This window comes from the organism of the source record quoted next, unplaced genomic scaffold (assembly GCF_019419815.1).
Source record: "Pyrus x bretschneideri cultivar Hongxiangsu unplaced genomic scaffold, Pyrus_bretschneideri_v1 Contig2, whole genome shotgun sequence".
NCBI lineage: Eukaryota > Viridiplantae > Streptophyta > Magnoliopsida > Rosales > Rosaceae > Pyrus > Pyrus x bretschneideri.
In genome coordinates, this window is record NW_025999501.1 from 1,454,370 (window position 1) to 1,466,407 (window position 12,038).

At 37.1% G+C, this 12,038-nt stretch overlaps 1 protein-coding gene and 1 pseudogene across 1 annotated transcript; one reads left to right on the forward strand and one right to left on the reverse strand.

Moving 5' to 3' along the window:
- The first annotated feature begins 255 nt into the window (after positions 1-255).
- LOC103936133 (protein GrpE-like) lies at positions 256-3,286 on the forward strand. The gene is made up of 3 exons (XM_009345977.3): positions 256-721; positions 1,252-1,764; positions 2,786-3,286. Exons 1-3 carry the CDS (start codon positions 452-454, stop codon positions 2,972-2,974), a joined length of 972 nt encoding a protein of 323 aa, XP_009344252.1. The 5' UTR covers positions 256-451; the 3' UTR covers positions 2,975-3,286.
- Positions 3,287-7,226: 3,940 nt separating this feature from the next.
- LOC103936132 lies at positions 7,227-11,242 on the reverse strand (annotated as a pseudogene).
- Between the last annotated feature and the right edge of the window lie 796 nt (positions 11,243-12,038).

Sequence of the window (12,038 nt, forward strand, 5' to 3'; positions counted from 1 at the left end):
TTAATTTCTATTGTTGACGTTGATATCAAATTTAACTCATATAAATAACGATAATGTAAATATTTATTTTGAGTTCGATATTTAATTAGGGACTGACATACTCATCCCCTAATCTTAGAGTAAAAGTTGTTCATTTGAAGAAAAAAGAAAGACATGGAACAGTCCTGGGTGTCTCAAGATCGTTTTCCGGGTGATAGAATCGCCTAGAAAGGTCGTGGGTCCTTGAGCCCAAAAGATAAAGACTGATGGATCCTGAAGCCCATCTCATCCAGTTCTCTGCAAAACCAAAAGAAACCAAAACTGCAAATTTCAGACCTGCCATTTGCCACATTCCATCGTCGTCTCTTTGCCTCGAGAACTTGAACCTGCCTCAGCTGCCGTGCGGCTGCTTAAAGGCCTCGAACGGTTGGTCACCGCATCTCTACTTCACCAACTATCCGTCTGAATTTTAATGGCGAATTCGTTGTTTCTTCCAAATCACACCTTGGTAGCTCCGCCTCCTCGTACCCTCTCTGCTTCCGTCTCCTCGAAACCCAACAAACCCCAACCACCTCTTCTTCCTTGTCCTCCTTCTCTTCGTCTTCTAGGGTTTAGCAGGTTCTCTCTAACCACCACCTCTTCCTCCTCCGTTATTAATCACAGCAGTGGCAGCAGTGGCGGCAGTAGGAGGCGTGTCTCTTCCATCAAATCTCGTCTCACCCCTCAAGCCTCGGTTACCCCAGTAAGTAGGCTTTCTTCATTATCTTATTCCTAACTTCGCTTTCTCTATAATTTTTAATTTCTTTCTGTTTATTTGCGTTATTCATCTCTAATTAGTGGAAATTGGCTAAATTGTTATCTGTTATAAGTTGAATTCTCGATTTGGTAGCATTTGAGATTACTTAGCATTATCGCAACATCGTTTTGGAATGTTTTGGTTCAAACTGAAGCAGCAATTCTAGTTACTTTTGGTTCCAGTCTAACAAAACAATCCAGCATTTCGCTTTTCGTAGATTCTGATATGCACATTTTAATGGAATCAGACACTCGTGATGAATCCCTACTTCTCTTAGGGTTAGGGTTTCGAAATCTTCCATGTTTATATTTACATGATTCGCTCATTTTGTATTAATCAACACTCTTCAGACTTTTAACTATTTGTACTTCTTTTGTCTTGCTTTGATCCTTGTTTATAACTTTATATGGTTGTGCTATTTGTTTTTTGTTTATAATTTATATTCTTGCTTATTATCTTTATATTTTTATGGTTAGTTGAATTCCAGAAAGGAAAATAGTAAGAGCAATGCAGGATCTTCTGAAAGCGGAGCAGATCAAGAGCATCTTCCCCCTTTGAAAACCCTCCTTCAAATTTACAAGGAGGCTATTTTTAACGGAGATGGAAAAACTGTTTCCGAAGTAGAGGCTATTATAGAAGTAATAGAAAACGAGAAGAATGAATTAGTCAAGAAAGTATCTTCTGCATCAGCAGAGATAACATCTGGGAAGGAGAAACTTATCCGCTTGCAAGCAGATTTTGATAATTGTAGAAAAAGATTTGAGAAGGAGAGGCTTACTGTAAGGACCGACGCCCAAGGAGAAGTGATTGAGAGTCTTTTGCCCATGGTTGACAATTTTGAGAGAGCCAAACAGTACCTTAAACCTGAGACTGAAAGGGAAGAAAAGATTGATGTAAGTTACCAAGGTATTTACAAGCAATTCATTGAGATTATGAGGAGCTTGCGTGTAGCTGTCGTTCCAACTGTGGGAATGCCTTTTGATCCTTCAGTAAGTGAAAGCTTTTGAGAATTACGTAGTTCAATTTATACTACCAAAATTAAATTATGCTTGTTTTTTGGTGAACTTAATTTATGCCTGTTTGCTTAGTTTTTCTGGTCAACCATATTTAAAGTTAAAGTGATCTTAGAATTCAATCTTGACTATGTGTACCGTTTTAAGGATTTAATATGATATCTTTTCTTGGGTCCAAATGATGGAAAAAAAGTACTCCATGTTTAGAACATTGGAACGGTGTTTGAGGTAGGATGTCGATAAGGGAATGATATGGAAAAGAACGGATGAAAACATTTTCCCTATGCAAATTTTGTAAGATTATTTTTGGTTAAGTCCCTTGCATTTCTATACTGTCTTCCTTCTACCAATTGAAGGAAAAGCTATCTTTCCTTGTACTTTTTCCTACCTTCTCCCTTCCAAACATGCTTTCCGTAGATTATTATTTGTCTTACTTAGGGGTGATACATTCTTATGATGGAATTATTGTGTATATGGGCTCAGTATAAATCTTGACCTATGCATTCAAATTTTTTTACCCGGAAAAGATTGGGACAACCTTAATGTGCACTAAGGCCCCAGTACATGCTCTAAGATTTTTGCAGTTTCCAATCTCCACTATTGCTCAAGGGGCTTATCAAGAATCAAATTTTCAGAACCTTGAGTGATAATTACTCGTTTGTGTGTGTACTGTTTACATCTGCCTGGTTAGGAGATTGTCCTGTTCCTGCCAACAGCATTTTATTGAATTCACTAAAAGCTATTTGTTATTGATGTTAAGGGTTATGCAGAGTGGTTAATTTCCCACTTCGCATACCATTATTATGTGTTTTGCTTCTTATTGATTTAGGCTCCGATGGGTCGAAATTTTCTTTGGTATGTGTAGAAGATATAATATTTTTCTCACTCTTGTACCTCAGTGATGAGTGGTGAAAATCTTTTACTCCCTGCCACCAATTGATCCGTACCTTGATAAGCTTTCCGATGCCAAATCTAAGTTTTCAACTTTCTATTACAGCTGCATGAAGCTATTGCACGGGAAGAGTCTCAAGAGTTCACGGAAGGGATTATAATTCAAGAAATCCGCCGCGGGTTTTTACTCGGAGGTCGGCTTCTGAGACCAGCAATGGTTAAAGTCTCATCAGGGCCTGGCAGTAAGAAATCCCCTGTGGCCACCGAGAAAACAACTGCAGGAGTGGAGAAATGATAAGCTTTCTCATGGAAGCTGAATTAGAAGTTAGGATAGATCTGCTTTCATCGGCCAATCTGGAGTTTTTTGTCAACGGCTACGGTTCTTCGAAAGTTTCCGAGGTATAAAAGTTCAAATTAAATTGTCACAATTGGCATGTACAAGAAGCCAGGCTCATTTTTTGAAAGTTCGATTTAAATTGACACATTTGCAGGTGCTATACTTTTGTTTCATAAGAAAGCACTCGTTATTTGTAATTCTGGGAATGTTTTGTATTAATCACATGGTTCTTGATAGCAGAATGAAAATGCAGCTCATTGATCTCCAACATGCTAAATTGTGCTGCATAATGTTATATACATTCGTTAAGCTTCGGGGCCGTTTCATAACCATTTCATGTTGTCTTTGGCTTTCAGTTCTTGTTTTTCAATTTTTTTTTTAATTAAAATTTTATTTGGTAACTACATTTAGTTTTCAGTTTTCAAAAACGTATAAACTTAATTTCAAAAAGTGAAAATTCATGGCAAAATTTGAAAATGATAGAAGGTAGTTTTCACTTTTCATTTTTTTGAAAACTAAAAAGAGTTACTAAACATGATTTCAATTCTCTGTTTTAAAAAAAAGTAAAAATAAAATTTAAAAACGAAATGATTATCAAATAGAAGAAATCTCAAATGCAAATCGCCGGTCATTATTCTAATAAAAAGTTCCAATGCTGAATGGTATTACATTGAAAGGGCCATTTGGAGTTATTCACTTATTTGGTAGAAAGAATAGTGTGCATCCATTTAATTTCAATATTACAAGTTAAAAAAAAAATTTATTTTGTTTTGTTTGGCTATTTGTACTCATTGTTAATAAGATATTGCATGTAATATATATGTAAACAGAAAAGTTAATCTCATTGCACAAGTTTGGGCTCATCATAAATGGGTCGGCTCACATGAGCTTGTTGTGAGCCTAGAAATCCTAATCCTTGTTCTAAAAGAAATCTCAATGCAACTGGGATTTACCCACTTATTCCATTTCCTATTAATACTACTTTATAAATCACCAACTTTAGGGTAAATTACTGTTTGCACCCTTAAGTTTGTCAACAATTTTCTAATTATTCCGATGGTAATAGATTTCAGTTTGTAGGAGTAGTGGGGAGGGTTGTTGTCTGGTTTCGTGTCTTAGTTTTGTGACTAGTTTGTGCAATCTTGCTCCTTGTTTTGTTTATGATTTATTTGTTTTTAAGTTTTAATAGCCAAACGAAGTTGTTTGAGATACTCTAATGACTAGAAGGGGCCTTTGCTATATTTATTATTTTTGTTGTGTTTGTCCTGGGCCAATCTATTTCTGCAATTTTATTTAGCAAAATCCATGTGGACGTACATAACAAACTTACCAAAGGTTGATGTCGAACTTCACTGCAAGTGCAAGGACAACTTGGGCAATCATGTACTCTCTCCTGGCGGCACGTACAACTTTACGTTCCACAACAATTTATGGGACAGAACCCTCTACTCATTGATCTTTATTAGTTTCATTGCATTTTTATTAACATATAACTGGAATATTTTATAGAATCTAAAATAATATTGATAAGAAAACAAAACGCCAAAGTTAAAAGAATAACCTATTTATAGAAGAGTATGCTAGCCGAGAAATCCTAATCCTTGTTTTAAAAGAAATTTCAATCCAACAAAGATTTACGTAGTTAATCTCTTTCCTATTAATACTACTTAATAAATCATAAACTTTAGAGTAAATTACTGTTTGCACCCGCAAGTTTGTCAGCAATTTTTAAATTATTTCAATGGTAGATTTCGTTTGCAAAAGTAGCGAGGAGGGTTTACGTCCGGTTTCGTGTCTTGGTTTTACGACTAGTTTGTGCAATCTTGCTCTTTGTTTTGCTTACGATTTGTTTGTGTTTTACATTCTAATAGCCAAATGAAGCTGTTGGAGATACTCTAATGGCTCGAAGAAGCCCTACTATATTAATTATTTTTGGTGTGCTTGTCCTAGTCTAATATGTTTCTGCAAGCTTGATTGGGAGAATCCATGTGGACGTACAGAACAAGCTGCCAATAGTTGATGGCGAACTTCACTGCAAGTCTAAGAAGGATGACTTGGTCAATCATGTATTCTTGAACTTCGCTGCAAGTTCAAGAACGACAACCTGGGCAATAATGTAGTCTCTCCTGACGACACTTACAACTTTACGTTCCACAACAATTTATGGGGCATAACTCTCTAGTGTTGCTACTTGCAGTGGCAAAAGCGTGACGGAAAACGGACCAAGGCTGCATTTAGCACATACATGGCCAAGAAGGATGAAGGCGCTGCATGCATCGTTACAAGTGGAAGATAAAAGAAAAAGGCCTCCTTTCCTTCAACAATCAGAACAAGCTGTGGAAAAATCTCCACAAGAACTACACTCCTAAAGATAGAGCGAGTCCACCAATGCTCCGGCCAATGCATACTACTCTTTGATCTTTATTACTCTCACTACATTTTTATTCACTGTAACATATGAATGAAATGTTTTAGTAATGAGCCACTTCGTTCAAAAATACTTTTAAATTTTATATTTTTATGAAACTTGATGATGCAGCTCCTCCTTGTTTTGTTTGACTGTACCCAGTGTTAATGTGATATTGCATGTAATGTGTATATAAAGAACAAAGTTAGTCTCATTGCATAAGGCTGGGCTCGTTGTACAATCTTAATCTGAAATCTAAAATAATATTGATAAAAGGTATATTTGTCGATTTGCCCCAAACTTGTATAGACTTGTCAATTTTTCCTGAATTTTAATTTTAGCCGATTATCTCTGAGACTTTTATAATTAGCCAAGTTCCCCTTGAACTTTAATTTTAGCCGATTACGCTCCTTGAACGTTTATAAATAGTCAATTCTCCCCTTGGTGCTGGATTTTAAAAATTTCATCCAATTTTCCATCAATTTTGATCACGTAGACAACACACGACAATTGTATGAGACAAAAAGAATGGAAAATTAGATGAAAGATTTTACAATCAAATAGTAAGAGGGAAAACTGAGAAATACCCCTTGATAAAAAAACGAAACGCCAAAGTCAAAGAATAACCTATTTAAACTATATATGCTAGCCTATAAATCCTAATCCTTGTTTTAAAACAAATCTCGATCCATCTAGGATTTACCCTCTTAATCCCTTTCCTATTAATACTAAACAAATCTCAAACTTTAGGGTAAATTACTCTTTAGGGTCTAGGGTTTAGGATTTAGGGGTTTAGGGTTTAAGGGTTTAGGGCTTAGGATTTAGGGTTGGATTCAAAATTCCGATTTCGATTTGAGTTGGGAACATCCAAATTGAATTCGACTTCAGAACAAGTGTTAATGTTTTGTTTGTGGAATCCGGAAAACACTTTAAGAATGAAACTACAGAGGAAGAAAAAGGGTCTCACGTCGGATGCAATGATGTTAGATCCATGATTTTCATCTAGTTTTTTTAAGTACTTTTTAGTTTTGCCTTAAAATGGTGTTTTTGAATAAGTTTATCAGAACTACAATTTATTGGTATTTCTTTTTATTTGCAAATAAGAAGTCTCATGCCCTGCTTACAAAAATTACGAGTTTGAAACCTAGTTATTATGGTTAGTTTGTTGTTTTTTTAGCTCAAATCTCCCACTTAAAAGGAATAGGGTTAAATAAAAAATGAAATACAATATGTTTTGAATATGAAATGGAGTTTTGAGGTTCTTAATTGTGAAAGAGTCATAGGGTTTTTAACCCAATGACCATCATTCATGAGATTTGAATTCATAATCTCCTTCAACAAAATAGAGTCTAAAGGTCACGAGACTAATTCATCATTGATATTACCTAAAGGCCTTGATTGGTACAAAGGATTTGAGGAAGAAACGAAAAAGTTATCCCCAACTTTGAGACAGAACGTGGATTAATCATGAAGAAAATTTATTCATTTCAGTCTCCCAAAAAAATGAAATTAAAGGAAGAAGTTTTCTTCATGTCTTAACTATATTCTCCAAAAAATAAAAAAAAATTATTCTCCTCAACTTTCGCTTGAATTTAGAGAATTATCCAGTTCAAAACTACTACACTCCAAACAACTATTGCATGGCACGCCATGGACCAGGCTTAAAACATGGAGATACAAACTATTGGCATAAAAATTCTCTTGGGGATATTCTTTGATTCAATGAATGGAGATACCAACTGGCTAAGTAGATTCTATACATTTTTTTTTTTTTTTTTTTTGTTCTGATTTAAAACATCCAAGTGGAAAGAAAGGACGCTTCTTCCACATTGATTCCATTCACTTTTAATTATCAAATAATGATATGAATGACAATGTATACATACATGTCCAAACACCCCTATCTCTATGCCTCCAAAAGTGGTTTTGAGACTTCAAATTTCATAATCGGTAGCATGAAAGTCGGGTTATGCAGATTTCTGGCTTTGCTTTCAAATCTGAGCAACTGAAGCCCGTGCTCCTTGCACGTTGTCAAACAAGGGCAGCCAGACAACAATAGAGAGTGCTAAAAAAGTGTTGAAGGCTAGCATTGAAAGACAGGTCGGAAGGTACTTTGATCCCAAGCAAAGGAACCCTGGCGGACCCATCCACGACATTACTAGTTCTTGGCCATAATCTTCGGAGCTTCTGATCAGCTGAATGTGTACCAATGCCAGGGGGCATAAATATACTTGAACCCTGCAAATAGTACTTGGCTGTAAGACATAATGTATATAGTCCTGGGAAGCACAACCTGAACAGGGATGCAACTTATGCTCAGTGAGTAATATAATTCTTGTGATTTGTGTTGTGTTCATGTGCACCCTGATTAGTAAGTGAAGTTTCAATGTGATCTGAGAGGCAAAAATGTTTAGTTAGTTCACTAAGACCATGGTTTCATAAACATTGATCCAAGCATTAGTCGGTAAAAGGATAAGGTAACTATTTGAATTAAATTATAGAATACAATTAATATTAACAATGTAATCGGCTAAGTTTATTAATATGCAAAAATACACCCAAAATAAAAGTAGATGAACGAATAAACATGAAAGACGAATACTACCTTCCCTGTGTTCTTGCTTCTTATGGGACATGAACACCTGGGAGAATGTCACGGTGAGTGCTTCCTCCAGTGGAAATCTGCACTTAACTTACAAATATCTTCTTAAGAGAAAACTTGGAAGGTCACATATGCGCAGCAATGTAGGAATACAAATAGCCAAAACCTCTTTAACAAGGAAGATAACTCTGTTGTTTTTGCAGCCTCCAGCCGGTAAGCTTAGAGCATGACCAGTGCAGGAACCTTCTACGCCTTTTCTGTATGCTTGTGATAATTGTGCACAAGAACTCTGCCTTGATCAAACAACATCGAAGCTCAATTTGGAAAGACACCAACTTTTGATGCTTCCCCAAATGTTTTTCGTATGCTCTTTTGACTCCAGCACAGATGTCACCATTGTCAGGAAGTAACTTCCAAAACTTATAGCTTGGGTATCTTGCCTTCTTATGGTGATGGAAGTATAATCATCTCCCCTCTCATCAATCTTATATAACTTTGGCTGATCTGCGGCAGTCGATAGATGTCAAATTCTTAGACATATAAATTGGAGGATTAGCATGTGAAAACTTTTCCATCTGCTAATTTTTGTTTTCCAAAACCTGATTATGGGGAAATCAAAACTGGCGCTACTGAAATAATTAACCATCTATATGCCTGAAAGAGAAGCTCAAACAGCACGAAGTTTGTTCTTCAATCATTAGTGACATTTTCATCCTTCTTCCACTAAGCTATCATGATCACAAGCTCAAAGCCTACAGTAAAGGTTATAACTCAGGCTCAACCCCCGCTAACTGCATCTCCCCAAACCAGGCAATGGCCTTCTTGGCTGTTCCATTAGTTGAATTAGCAGAAAGCATGGAGTTCAATACAGAAGCATCCCCTTTAACTTCATAGTCAAAGACTGATTTGGCGTCCTTGATACTACCACAGTTAGCATACATGCCTATCAAGGCACTTGCAAGGCTATAATTAGACTGATCAAGATGACTCTTTATGATATAGCCGTGCAGTTCTCTTCCAAATCTCAGAGATTCCATATCACCACAAGTAAGGAGAAGTATCATAAGCGTAATAGAGCTTGGTCCAAGACCTTCTTCCAGCATTTCACCGAAAAGCTCAAGAGCTCGGTCCAGCTGCTTGTTGTTGACATGGCCTGCAATCAAAGCATTCCAACAGATTGTGTTTTTATCCTCAGTTCTCCTAAATACTTTAGTCGCTGAAACAATATCAAGACATTTTGAATACATGTTGATCAATGCGCTTGAAACATAGATATTATGCTCAAAGCCAGTCTTCAACGAGTATCCATGGATTTCCTTCCCTTGGCATAGTACATTGAGATCAGCACAAGCTGCAAGAGCACCAGTAATAGTAATGGAGTTCGGTTGAATTGACTCATGGAGCACATCATTCGCAAAGCAACCACTTCGATGAGGATTGCATGGTCTGGAACAGTTGTAAAGCTTCAAAACTAAGACCAAATTGTTGAAAACCAGAAATTAAAATGTTGAAAGAAATAATATTTGGCTTCAAATCCATCCGGACCATCTCATAAAGCAACTCATATGCCTCATTTACTTGCCCGCTTCTTGCATGGCCGGTCAAAATTGTGTTATAAGATACCACATCAGGTTTTAAGCCATGATGATGCATCGCCCTAAGAAGCTCTAACCCCTTGTTTGCTTCTCCTTCATTTACATAAGCTGCAATCATCTCATTCCACATAGAAATGCTTTTGCTCTCAGCCTTGGAAAAAATTCTCTCTGCATAATCTTTCATCCTGCTTTTTGAATACATATCAATTAACGAACCCTCCACATGAATGTTCCAACAAAGCTGACGCTTTAGAGCAAATCCATGAACAGCCCTGCCTAAGTTTAAATCTTTTAAGCCTGAACAAGCTGGTAAAATGCTTGCAATTGTAACAGAATTTGGATCCTCAGGGAAACATATCATATTATAGAACACTTCCAAGGCATCCTCGAAAAAGTTATTCTGAACAAAACCGGAAATTATCCCATTCCAAGTACCAACCCTCGGCCTCAACCCTTCTTCCTGCATCGCTTCCAAATACTGAAGAGCTAAATCAGTCTCTCCATTCCGTGCAAACCCCGATACAAGCGCATTCCAAGAGATCAGGTCAGGCTTGACACCATTCAGCTGCATGGACTTAAAAACCTCTATTGCCTCTTCAAAAATGCCTTCATTCATGAAAGCGGAAACAAGGGCAGTCCATGAAACCACATCTCTTTCCCTCATTGCATCAAACACACTCATTGCAAATCTGAAGTCCCCGCAATTGGCATAAAAATCAATAAGCGCATTCCCCACGTAAACATCGGAATCCAAAGCCTTCCTTATCACAAACCCATGAATCATCTTACCAATCCTCAACATCCTCACCAGAGCACACGCTTTCAGAACCGTAGGCACAACGTATTTATCAGGCATCACGCCCTCATCAACCATCAACTTAAACACCAAAAACAAATCTTCCCACCGCTCCGACCGACAATACGCGCTTATCAACGCCGCATAAGTGGGTACAGTTCTGTTGGGAATATCATTGAACATTTTACGTGCATAGTCTAAAAACTCATTATTCTTAGAGTAAAGCATAGCGAGCTTGTTTCTTACCCAACCATTATCCTCAAACGCTTCCAACTTCAGAACTTGGGCATGAATTTGTCTACAGTCGGACAAGGGGTTGCTTTTTAGCAAAGAAAGGCAGCGACTAATCTCAGAACTGGGTTGAGCAGCTACTGGGTTGTGGCTGACTTTGGCGGTCTTTTTGGCGGAAGGGGGAGATGGGCTTTCGGGTTTGGTAGGTTTGAGAGTGTGGCGGTGGCGGAAACGACGGTAGTGGCGGTGGAAGCTTGAAATTTGAACTTGGGTTTGTGAGAACTGCTGGGTATTTGTGAGAGGGAAGCTTCCGCGAGTAGGGGATTGCTGGGAAGCAAAGAAGTCCGAAGGATTCCCATTTCCAGAACGAAAGAAATCGATGATGAGATGACAATCCGCCCAGTAGAAAGCAAAGGAAATGGATGAGGAGGAGGAGCACTCAGCAGCACAGTTCTGCGGCGCGCGAAGATACAGAAAGAAGAGGCCGAGCAATGTAATGGGCTTGTCTTTTTCTGTTTTTGAAGTTTAAGTTGGAGGGTTGGGTTTTACCTCTCCAACGAAACTCTGTCGTTTCAGGGTTATCTTCACTTAGGGTTTTTTTTTTTAATTTTTAATTTTATCTTATTTGTTGGATTACTTGTTATATCATAAAGCCAATAGGGTTTAAACTCACGTTATGGTGCAAGAGTAACTCTCCTTCCTACCAATGTAGTAGAGCCTCACTTGTAGTTTGAAACAAATAATTTTTCCAATCTCTACCGAATATACTTGGACACAAAAGCCCTGAAGCAAAAAAAATATCGCAGTTTGACATTAAAAATTGGAGAACAACTCATATGGGCATTTTCGACAAACAGTAGTTATTTTAAATGGGTTGAATGTAATTTGGTTGTCTAGGATATTTCTTTTGGTATTTTCATTTTGACAATCCGATGTGTTAGTAAGTTAAATTATTAGTTGTTAAAGGGAACAGATTAGTAGAAATCGAACTCGCACCATTATGCACAGACAGAATTGCTTTCATTAAAAGAGCAAGTTATAAAACAGAGACAACCACATCAACAAAAACAGAAACATCCACAGAAGCACAAAGCTACAAACTTAGGGCTGGTTTGGTATTACTGTGCTTTTTTAAAAAACTGTTTCTACTTTGCTGTAAAAATTAACAACTGTAAAAAAAAAAGTAGTAGAGTGTTTAGTAACTTTTTTTGTAAAAGTGCTTTTAACAAAAAAAAAAAAAACACTATTTAAGTGTTTGGTAAACTTTTATATAACACTTGAAGTGACAATGTTAAATGACGAAAAAGGGTATGATGTTAGATGCTATACTTTTTATTCATAATGTAACTCTTTCTATAAGCATCCAATTTTCTCTCTACCCCCTCTTCCCT

Coding starts and splice junctions, on each gene's coding strand:
- LOC103936133 (XM_009345977.3), top strand. CDS start 452: ATGGCGAATTCGTTGTTTCTTCCAAATCACACCTTGGTAGCTCCGCCT. Junction 722..1,251: donor CTCAAGCCTCGGTTACCCCA/GTAAGTAGGCTT, acceptor TTTTATGGTTAG/TTGAATTCCAGAAAGGAAAA. Junction 1,765..2,785: donor GAATGCCTTTTGATCCTTCA/GTAAGTGAAAGC, acceptor TTTCTATTACAG/CTGCATGAAGCTATTGCACG.